Consider the following 10,986-nt stretch of genomic DNA (forward strand, 5'->3'; position numbering starts at 1 on the left):
ATGCTATTAAAAAAAACAAACAACTCTAAAACCTAATTAAATATTCATGCTATTTAAAAAAATAAATGAAAACCTGAATTTTAGCAAATATTAGTTATAATTTTCATACATGAACTAATTGAAACAAAAAATAACAAAACCCCCAAAATTCTAACTAAAATTAAGCATGTGGATCATGTATAATGTTGATTAAATTTTTTTAAAACAACTAATTAATATCAATCTCATGAAAAACTTAAATGCTAATTGGAGAAAAAACACAAAAAGCCCTAAACTTAAATGTTAATCAAAACCCTAATTTTTATATAATCAATTATGCACTTATATGTTATTCCAGCATGTAGAACCATGTTTAATGTTAAATAAAAAACATAAAAATATCTACATTAAATATTTATCTTATTTAAAAATAAAATAAAAATATAAATATTATTTAAAAATATAAAAACTTTAAAACCAAATTAAATATTCATGTTATTTAAAAAATGAAAACCTCAATCCTAGCAAACATCATTCGTAGTTTTCATACATAAACTAATTAAAACAAAAAATAACAAAACCCCCAAATTCTAACTAAAATCAGGCATGTAGATCATGTATAATGTTGATTAAAAAATACAAAAATAACTAATTAATATCCATGTCATTAAAAACCCAAATGCTAATTGAAAAAAAACACAAAAAACCTTAAGCCTAAATGTTAATTGAAACCCTAATTCTTACATCTTCAATTATACACTTATGTTATTCGAGCATTTAGAATCATGTTTAATATTAATTAAAAAATACAAAAATACCTAAACTAAATATTCATATTAATGTCCACCTCTAGCTAAATGACCACAATTTGGATAATCCCTTATAGGGCAATGAAAATATATATCTATGTGACAAACTATTCACGCTGCATGTGAACTGGTTAAGCCTTAAATATTTTGAGCATGCATTTAGCAAATGTGACTTTGCAGATTTGTTTGGCTTGGATTATTTGTTAAGAACCAATACTTATATCATGTTTTTTTCAAAACAAAAAAATATGCTTTTAAATCTTGAATATTTACATAATTTTTAATGTCATAATTTCTTTTATCAATATGCTCTTAATTTTCAAACCTCACAAAAAAATGGGAAACCCTACCAATGGGTTTCAATCAGATGATTCAAGTCGGTTTCTATCAAATCAAGCATGTCGCATTTCAAAATAATAAAAAAAAAATCAATAACATGATTTTCATGTGTAAACCCATTTGATGCTAAATCGGTTTTTCAGCTTCTCCGGTGCTTTTTATGCAGTTCCAGCTCTATAAATGCGTTGGGCATGTCGATTTACTAAGAATCCACACCTGGATCATGTATTTTCAATGAAAAAAATATTGTTTGGAGCCTCGAATATTTACAAAGATTTTGGACTGTTGATTTTTTGAACTTTATAAAAACCCACCCATGTGTTGAATCAAACTGTAAGGTCAGAATTTAAAAATAAAATAAAATAAAGCCCAAAAAACCTATTTAGCAAGCGGTTTAGCATCAAATGGGTTTAGCACCTACCCATTACTCAGTAAAGAGGACCCCCCTCAAAAATAAAAAAGAAGAAGGATATTCATGTGCATGTTCTTAATTAAGTCTGGATATCCGTCCCCATGATTGGATCTACTATGAACAATTAGTCTCCCACACCCAAGTGGGCATCGGCTAATCACCTTCTAGGTGAGCTGTTGTGCTTGTAGCACATGACATGTGGGTCTGCCCCCAATTAAGCCCCTATGAGCATTTCCCCCTGTAGCCAGCCCATACACATGCAAATTATATAACCTATGATATACCATATTATCATTATACCCCATGAGAATATGGTGGCTGTTTTTTGTCCCCATATACGCCATTATTTGGTTGTAATCGGGTCAATTGGTGCACATACTAAAACTCACCTACAAGAATCCTCAATTCTTTTTCCCCTAATGGGCACTACTCTATTATTAAATCCAATATGATTTCTTTTTCTCCATGGTTGGTAGGTGAGGTTCTGTTTGGTTGGTGAGTCTTGGTCCATGGTTCAAACACTTGGGTTTGGTGGGGGCCCAGAAGGATTCTTAGAATGGTCCAAAAGAGCCACATGTCAACCGGATCCTATCCATAATAGTAGCCTCCAATTTCATAGTTAATAAATTAATTAAAACCGCCAAACCCGGTTTTGTTGTGTTTTGGTCAGATACGCAAAAGGGCAAAGAGTGAAGAGAGGATCGGGTGCGATATGATTGCACAAAAATTAATGCATTAAGCACTCGATCGCATCCATCAGGTCTGTCCTTAAGATGGAAGGTGATCAGGTGCTTAATGCACAAATATTTGTGCAATCATATTGCACATGATCTTTTCACCAAAAGAGTGAAAGTAACGTGGATAGAGGTATTTTGGGGAATTAGAAAAATGTTAACGTAGCTGAATACGTAAGGACCAAGGGGAGTTGGGTCCCAGGGAGAGCGTGACGGTCGGCTCAGCAAAACCGCTGACGGTCAGGGCATGAGGGCGCCACTAGAAGCGCGTCAAGGGCGTCGCCGGAGGCGTCACGGGATAAGGTTTAGCAGGATCGACGGTACGAGACGATATCCACGCGGCAAATCGACGCTGGTTGCTAAACGTCTTGGAAAAGCCCGCCGATGGGAATAAGTGGCGGTTGGTAAGGCGCCAGTGGCAAGATGACATATAATTTAATTATTAGGGTTAGGGCGGAAATTCAGGGGCTCCCAGCCTATATAAAGGCGTCGGGAGCCTCATGCAATTCTCGCCTTCCTTCACGTGATTTATCGACCTGACGCCGTCTCTGCCACCACTCCTTCGCCGACTTTCCCTCTCGCTCCGCTCCCCCGCCTAAACGCCGTTAGGTTTCCATCCCTCTCTCTGTTTCTCTTTCGCGTATCTTCGATTTCCTCTCTTTCTCGATCTGTTGATCCGTTTCTCTCGCCTGAACGATCCATCGATCGTTCTCTTTTTTGTTTTTCATCTCCGCTCGTTCTTTTCTTTGTTCCTCTCGTTCCGTCGTCCCTTCGATTTCCGATCGGCTCGATTTTCCTCCGATCGAGATCCGGTGCCGGTTCTCTCGGATCGTCTTCTTCGTCCTCTCGTCGATCCGGCGATCTCCACCACGTCTTCTGACGCGCAGCGTGGGGATTAGCGGGCGTGGCACAGGCGGTCTAGGGTTTTCTCTCTTCCTCTCCGTTTCCGCCTGCTTCTTTTGGGGGGGTAGCCGGGGCTCCGGCCTCGGCGGTTTCTAAAGCCCCCTTTTTCTCACGACCTTAGCCTAGACAACTAAGTAGTCGGGAAGAGATGCCAGCCCTGGCCTGCGTAGATGCTGCAGCCCCCCTGCCTCCTGGCTATGCTTTCGCCGGGGAGGTTTCTCTTCCCACTGCTTTACCGGAGAGCTTCGTCCTCTCCGGCGGCATCGTCGACGACGACAACGATGACTCCGCTGCCGTGAAACTGCCGGTGGCGACGGCGACAGCCCCGTGGTCCCCAGATCTCTCCGCTTCGCTGTACAAGATCAACGGCTGGGGTGCCCCCTACTTCTGCGTGAACGCCGCGGGGAACCTCTCCGTCCGGCCGCACGGCGTCGCCACTATGCCGCACGCCGAGATCGACCTCATGAAGGTCGTCAGGAAGGTCACCGAGCCCAAGTCCCTCGGCGGGCTCGGCCTGCAGCTCCCGCTCATTGTCCGCCTCCCGGACGTTCTCCGCGACCGGCTCGAGTCGCTACAGTCGGCGTTCGAATCGGCGATCCGCTCTCAGGGGTACGAGTCGCGCTACCAGGGCGTCTACCCCGTGAAGTGCAACCAGGACCACTACATCGTCGAGGATATCGTCGAATTCGGCCGGCCTTTCCGGTTCGGTCTCGAGGCCGGGTCGAAGCCGGAGCTCCTCCTCGCCATGAGCGCGCTCTGCAAGGGAAACCCCGAATCGTTCCTCGTCTGCAACGGTTACAAGGATCGGGAGTACATCTCGCTCGCTCTGATGGCTCGGAGGCTCCATCTCGACACGATCATCGTCCTCGAGCAGGAGGAAGAGCTGGATCTGGTGGTCGAGGTGAGCCAGAAGCTCGGCGTCCGGCCGGTGATCGGCCTGCGGGCGAAGCTTCGGACCAAGCATTCCGGCCATTTCGGGTCAACCTCCGGCGAGAAGGGCAAGTTCGGCTTGACGACGCTGCAGATCCTCTCGGTGGTGAGGAGGCTGGAGAGGATCGACATGCTCGATTGCCTCCAGCTGCTCCACTTCCACATCGGGTCGCAGATCCCGTCCGTCGATCTCCTCAGCGACGGCGTCGGCGAGGCTGCGCAGATCTACTGCGAGCTCGTCCGCCTGGGCGCCGGGATGAGGGTGCTGGACATCGGTGGTGGGCTCGGAATCGACTATGATGGGTCTCGGTCTAAGATGTCGGACATGTCTGTCGGATACAATCTGGAGGAGTACGCGGCCACAGTCGTTCAGGCCGTCGGGTACGCCTGCGACCGGAAGTTCGTCAAGCATCCTGTGATCTGCAGCGAGAGCGGGCGCGCGCTTGTCTCGCACCACTCTGTTCTCGTCTTCGAGGCCGCGCCATCCCTTCCTATCCTGGAAGGGGCGACCCCGGGACAACACGATCTCAGGTTCCTCATGGAAGGCCTCTCCGACGATGCCCGGTCTGACTACCGGAACCTGACCGCGGCGGCCGTTCGCGGCGAGTATGATACCTGCCTGGCCTACACGGAACAGCTGAAACAGAGGTGCATCGAGGAGTTCAAGGACGGATCTATCGGTCTCGATCACCTCGCGGCCGTAGACGGGCTCTGCGAGCTCGTCGCAAAGGTGGTGGCCCACGGAAACATGGCAACTGACTCGCCGGCGGTCCGCTCCTACCACGCGAATCTCTCGGTCTTCAAGTCGGTGCCGGACCTCTGGGCGATCGAGCAGCTGTTTCCGATCGTGCCGATCCATCGGCTGGACGAGCGGCCGACGGTCCGCGGCGTGCTGTCGGACCTGACGTGCGACAGCGACGGGAAGGTGGACAAGTTCATTGGAGGGGGGAGGAGCCTGCCGCTGCACGAGTGCAGGAGGGGGGAGAGCTACTATCTGGGGATGTTCCTGGGCGGTGCCTACCAGGAGGCGCTGGGGGGACTGCACAACCTGTTCGGGAGCCCGAACGTGGTGCGCGTGGTGCAGAGCGATGGGCCGCACTGCTTCGCCATCACGGGTACGGTGCCGGGGCAGTCGTGTGCGGATGTCCTTCGGGCGATGCAGCACGAGCCTGCCCTCATGTTCGAGGCGCTCAGGGTGCGGGTCGAGGAGTGCTTCCACAGAGCTGCTGCAGCAGAGGAAGATGAGGAGAGGGTGGCGCACAGCCTCGCGTGTTCCTTCGACTCCACCCCGTACCTTGTCGCCGGGCCGGGTGCCAACGACGACGAGTGGATCCGCTGCTGCGCTTGACTCGTCGACCGGCGCAACAACTCTTGGATATATTTTTTTTTGCCTTTTACCATCCGGTGGTAGAATAAAAGAGATAAGTAACCGGTGCGTCTTCGTAAACCCTGAGTTCCTCGTCACAGTCGTCGTCGTCGTAGATGAAATTTTTTATGTTAGTGCATTTGTAACCTGTGCTGGTTCGGTTTTATTTCTTCGTGTTGATGGAAGGCGATGTAAAGAGCCTCTGCTTTTTCTTCCTCTCTCTGTTTTTAGTACATGAAAAAAAGCTCAGTTGTCTTCTGTAAAACTTTTGTTTGTGGCTTTGTGGTTGATGGTGTGCGTGGTGGAATGATTTCAGACTTGTTTCTTACGTCATTGAATATTCTACTCCCTGCTGTATTCAGGCGTCGCAATCAATTTGGAATAACTCAAAATCTCGTTGACCGTTGGAAAAGAGTTGGTGGAGGGTAATATCGGTGTTTCCCTCGGCCTTGGACTCTTCAACGACAGAAATGATTCCTGCAAATGGTGTCTTATCTACTGTCACGATCTTAGAAGGAAAGGCTCCTGTGATAGCTTCGGGCAATCACAAACATCGAAAATAGGTTTTTTAAGGGCACAAACAAATGTGCACAACACACGTACGATTATGCATGTACACAAAGATGAAAAAAGCTTTTTAATAACATCATAAAAGGTTCTCAAGTAGTAAAGCTTTGTGCGACACTCAAAAGTGCCAAAGAGGTATACACGTTAATATAAAAGGTGAAAAGTATAGCGGTTCGAAACATGTTTCTTAGCTTAAGTTAGCATCCTTCTCTATGACAATTGTCCATGATAATCTTCTACAAGCTGTCAATGCTGAAATATATTGTTGGCCTTCTCTCAAGTGGTTTCACATTTTGACAATTTCTTTTACTACTGCACTAAGTACTTTTTGACTTTTCCTAGATAATTGTTGGAATAATTGATGATGACTTTTGGTTCTTTGCCTGATATACTGAATGTTGAGGGAGCTCGTTGTAGGATTGGAGCACATTGGGGCATGCTTCGTTGAGGGTCTCCATCTTCATGAAATGGCTTAAGGTTATATATGTGAAATACCGGATGCACTTAAAAGTTTTCTGGCAAGTTCAATCGATATTCCAAGTTTCTTACGTGTTTGATAATGGTGAATGAATCATCATACTTGCGGATAAGGCCTCAGTGGTGACCCTGAAAGATAGTTGTGCGGTCGAGAAAGAGTTTGACAAACACCTTATCTCCAACACAAAATTCAGCTGGACGACGCTTCTCATCTGCCCATTTTTTCATGTGCTTGGTCGCCTTGTTTAGATATACCTTTGCCAACTCTGTCTGATCTTGCCAGTTCCTGACAAACTGGTATGCATAAGGTGCTTTATCACGTTCTCACGTAGCAAAGGAGTGTGAAGTCTACAACTATTGTCCAGTTGCGACTTCAAATGGACTGTTACTGGATGACTCACTCTTTTGAAGGTTGTAGCAAAATTGAGCCGCATCAAGTAAATCAACTCAATTCTTTTGGTTGGCACTGACAAAGTGCCACAGATATTCCTCCAGCATACCATTTATTCTCTCTGTCTGTCCATCAGTTTGGGGGTAGAAACTTGTGTTGAAATGCAAGTTTGTCCTCATTAAGTGAAACACTTCTCGCCAAAACTTGCCAGTGAAGCGTGCATCATGATCACTGACGATGATCTCCAGAATTCTCCAATGCATGATTACGTTTTGCACGACAACTTTGCAGTATCTGCAGCTGAACAGGTGGCAGGGGTAGGCATGAAGACAACATACTTCGAGAACCTATCCACAACCACATAAATTGAACTGCAATCATGTGCTTTCGGCAATCTCACAATGAAATCCATGGTTATGCACTCTCACGAACGGCTTGGCACAGGTAGGGGCTCCAGTAGTCCATCAGGTCTCTGATTGATGGACTTGTCTTGTTGGCAAATCAAGCAAGTTTGTATATAAGCATCTATGTCATCACACATCTGCGGCCAGTAGAATGCATGTTCCAACACTGCCAAGGTCCTCTGTTGCCCTGGATGACCCGCCAAGGTAGTATCGTGGCACTCGTGCATCAAGCGCCTCCTCAAAGTATCCTACCGTGAAATATATAGACGGTCGCTCGCAGCGCAGAGCAAATCATCCTCTAGCCAGAATCTCTGTCTTCCCTTCCTTCACCAATGTGATCAATTATTAAGCCATCGGATCACTTTTTAAAGCTTCTCGCACTTGTTAAAGAAGATCGCTTGTGGGTTGGCTCACACTGTCGTCCCAGGTGAGCAAAGCTGTGAGTTTTGCCTTTTGACTCAAGGCATCGACCACAATATTGGTCTGGCCTGGCTTATACTCGAGGATCATATCAAATTCTGCCAAGAAATCTTGTCAACGCGCTTGCCTTTGACTAAGCTTCTTCTAAGTTTGAAAGTAGCTTGTCGCAACGTTGTCAGTACACACAACGAATTGCGACTCTAAAAGGTAGTGTCTCCATATGCGAAGATAGTGCACGATCGCCAACATCTTGCGCTCGTGCACAGTGTATTGATGCTTAGCGTCGTTTAACTTTCTGCTTTCAAATGCGATATGATGTCCTTTTTGGAGCAACACCCCTCCAATAGCAAAGTTAGACGCATCGGTCTGTACTTCAAATGGTTGCCGACAGTCAGGTAACTTCAGCACTGGTTCCTCTGTGAGGGCATACTTTAACCCATCAAAAGCTTTTTAACAAGCATCAGACAATAGTCATGGTTTGTCTTTCTTCAACAGATCTGTAAGCGCAGTAGCAATATGAGAGTATCTCTTAATGAAGCATCGATAATAATTTGCAAGCCCTAAGAAGAAGCGCAACTCATGAACCTTAGAGGGCGGCTCTCATGCTTGAATAACTTTAATCTTCTTATGGTCCATTTTGAGATTGTCTCCTCCCACAATATGTCTCAAAAAATAGACTTCTTTCTAGCTGAATAAACACTTTTCTCGCTTGACATACAACTTGTGGTCCTTCAGAGTCTGAAACACAATATGAAGGTGTTGAACATGTTGCTCCATCGAGTCGTTATACACCACTATGTCGTTCACGTACACGACAACAAACTTGTCAAGGTGCGGGTAGAAGATCTTATTCATTAAGGTCGAAAAGGTAGCGAGCGCGTTTGTCAAGCTAAAGGGCATAACAAGAAATTCGAACGCCCCATATCGCATTACACAGGTAGTTTTTGGCTCATCCCCTTTTACAACTCTGACTTGTCAGTAACCAGATCTCAAATCCAACTTAGAAAAGACCTTCGCCTTTTCAAGCTGATCAAATAAGTTTGCGATCAAAGGAAGCAGATACTTGTTCTTTATTGTCATTTTGTTCAATGCCCTATAGTCGATGCACAACCGCTTTGACCCATCGTGCTTCGCTTGAAACAATACAGACACTCTAAAGGGAGCTTTGGATGGTTGGATGATCCCCGCTTTGAGCGTATCATCTAGTTGTTTATGTAATTCCTACAGCTCAGAAATTGCCATGCGATAAAGAGCCATTACGGGTGTCCATGCACCCGGTACCCGTTCAATCTGATGGTCTACCTCACGCCTCGGATGTAGCTTTTTTGGCATCTCGATGAGCATAACATCATCAAACTCCTTTAATACTGGCGCTAAGGCCTCTGGGACACTCGCGACTTCTTCTGCCTCGTTTGTAGTACAGATTGTGATAAGGAAAATCTTGTCACCGCTTTCCATGCCTCTCTTCAACTGGAGCGCGGACACCAAGCGCTCACAAGGTTTCCCTGATATCGCAGTAACCATTCTAGGTTGATCCTCACTCTCAAAGCTGACAACGTTGAGGTGGGGCATCGACATTGCCTTGTTGCTTATCAAGAATTTCATCCCGAGGATGACCTTGAAGTCATCCATAGGTGCGACTGATAACGTGATCCCCTTCGACCAGTTGTGAATTCGCATTGGTGCATCATGGGCAACACCGTAGATGGCCTTGGCCTTCGAATTAACCGCTTTCATGCATCTCTCTTTTCGTTCCCACTATAATCCCAACCGTTCTGCTTCTTCATGCAAAATAAAATTATGCGTGGCCTTTGTGTCTATCAATGCCTTGGTGAGTCTTTCGTTGAGCAGAAGCTCCAAATACATCAGTTCTTTACATATGCTCAATTGTTGGTGCCTCTGCAGGTTGATCCTTTTCCTCACCCTGAACGACATTCGCAACTCGGGGTGCGCGGTTATCTTCATTCTTTTGACCGCGATTTCTATTGAGACATGTATCTTGCCAATGGTCCTCGTGGTAGATACGATAATCATACAACAACTATGCCTTCATCCCAAAACAATTGGGGTCAGCGATATGAACCAAACAAGAAATTCATTTTGGGTCTTCCACATGAATCCTTTTCCTCCAATCATTTCTATCCAATGCCATGTTCTCGGTGAGGTTCAAAGCATTCATATCCTTTCCTATCATCTCCATCCAAGTCTTCCTAGGCCTACCCCAACCTCTTTTAACTAATATATTTTTCCATTTCTCCAACCTTCTAACTGGAGCATCATTAGGCCTTCGCCGAATATGTCCAAACCACCGTAAACGATTCTCTCGCATCTTATTTTCAATGGGTGCAACACCTACCTTCTTACGTATCTCCTCGTTCCGAATCTTATCTTTTATTGTATTTCCACACATCCATCTAAGCATCCGCATCTCAGCTACACTCATTTTTTGAATATGATGTCTCTTGGCAGCCCAACATTCCGTACCATATAGTAAAGCGGGTCTAATAGTCGTCCTATAAAACTTTCCCTTCAACCGCAATGGCATTTTACGATCGCACAACACTCCAGTTGCACTTTTCCATTTCATCCACCCAACCTTTATCCTATGATTTACATCTCCATCAATTTCTCCATACTTTTGAATGATGGATCCCAAATATTTGAAATAATCATTCACCGGTATTTCTTGCTCACCAAGCTTCACTACACTCCCATCACTACTTCGTTGCTTACTAAACCGACATTCCATATATTCAGTCTTACTCTTACTCACCTTAAAACCTCTAGCTTCCAATGTCTGTCTCCATAATTCTAACTTAGCATTAACCCCATCTCTAGACTCATCAATCAAAACAATATCATTAGCAAACAACATACACCATGGTACATTTTCTTGAATTGATCTCGTAAGCTCATCCATCACTATCGCAAATAGGAAAGGGCTTAAAGCAGATCCTTGATGTAACCCAACCGTTATCGGAAAATTGGTTGTCACCCCTCCACAAGTGCGGACATTGGTTACTACTCCTTCATACATATCTTTAATTATACTAATGTACTTTAGGGAAACACCTTTCTTCATCATTGTCCACCAGAGAACGTCCCTAGGTACTCTATCGTATGCCTTCTCTAAATCAATAAAAACCATATGCAAATCTTTGTTCCTCTCTCTATATCTTTCAATAAGTTGTCTAAGAAGATGTATAGCTTCCATAGTTGATCTTCCAGGCATAAAACCAAATTGATTCTCCGATA

General features: G+C 45.1%; 1 protein-coding gene across 1 annotated transcript; it reads left to right on the top strand.

The window, feature by feature from the left end:
• The first annotated feature begins 2,784 nt into the window (after nucleotides 1-2,784).
• Nucleotides 2,785-5,737, top strand: LOC149842568 (arginine decarboxylase-like). Its single transcript, XM_089999292.1, has one exon. It carries the CDS (start codon nucleotides 3,325-3,327, stop codon nucleotides 5,452-5,454), a length of 2,130 nt encoding a protein of 709 aa, XP_089855418.1. The 5' UTR covers nucleotides 2,785-3,324; the 3' UTR covers nucleotides 5,455-5,737.
• The last annotated feature ends 5,249 nt before the right edge of the window (nucleotides 5,738-10,986 follow it).

Source organism: Nuphar pumila, chromosome 3 (assembly GCF_984573655.1).
Source record: "Nuphar pumila chromosome 3, dmNupPumi1.hap1.1, whole genome shotgun sequence".
In the NCBI taxonomy this organism is placed as follows: domain Eukaryota; kingdom Viridiplantae; phylum Streptophyta; class Magnoliopsida; order Nymphaeales; family Nymphaeaceae; genus Nuphar; species Nuphar pumila.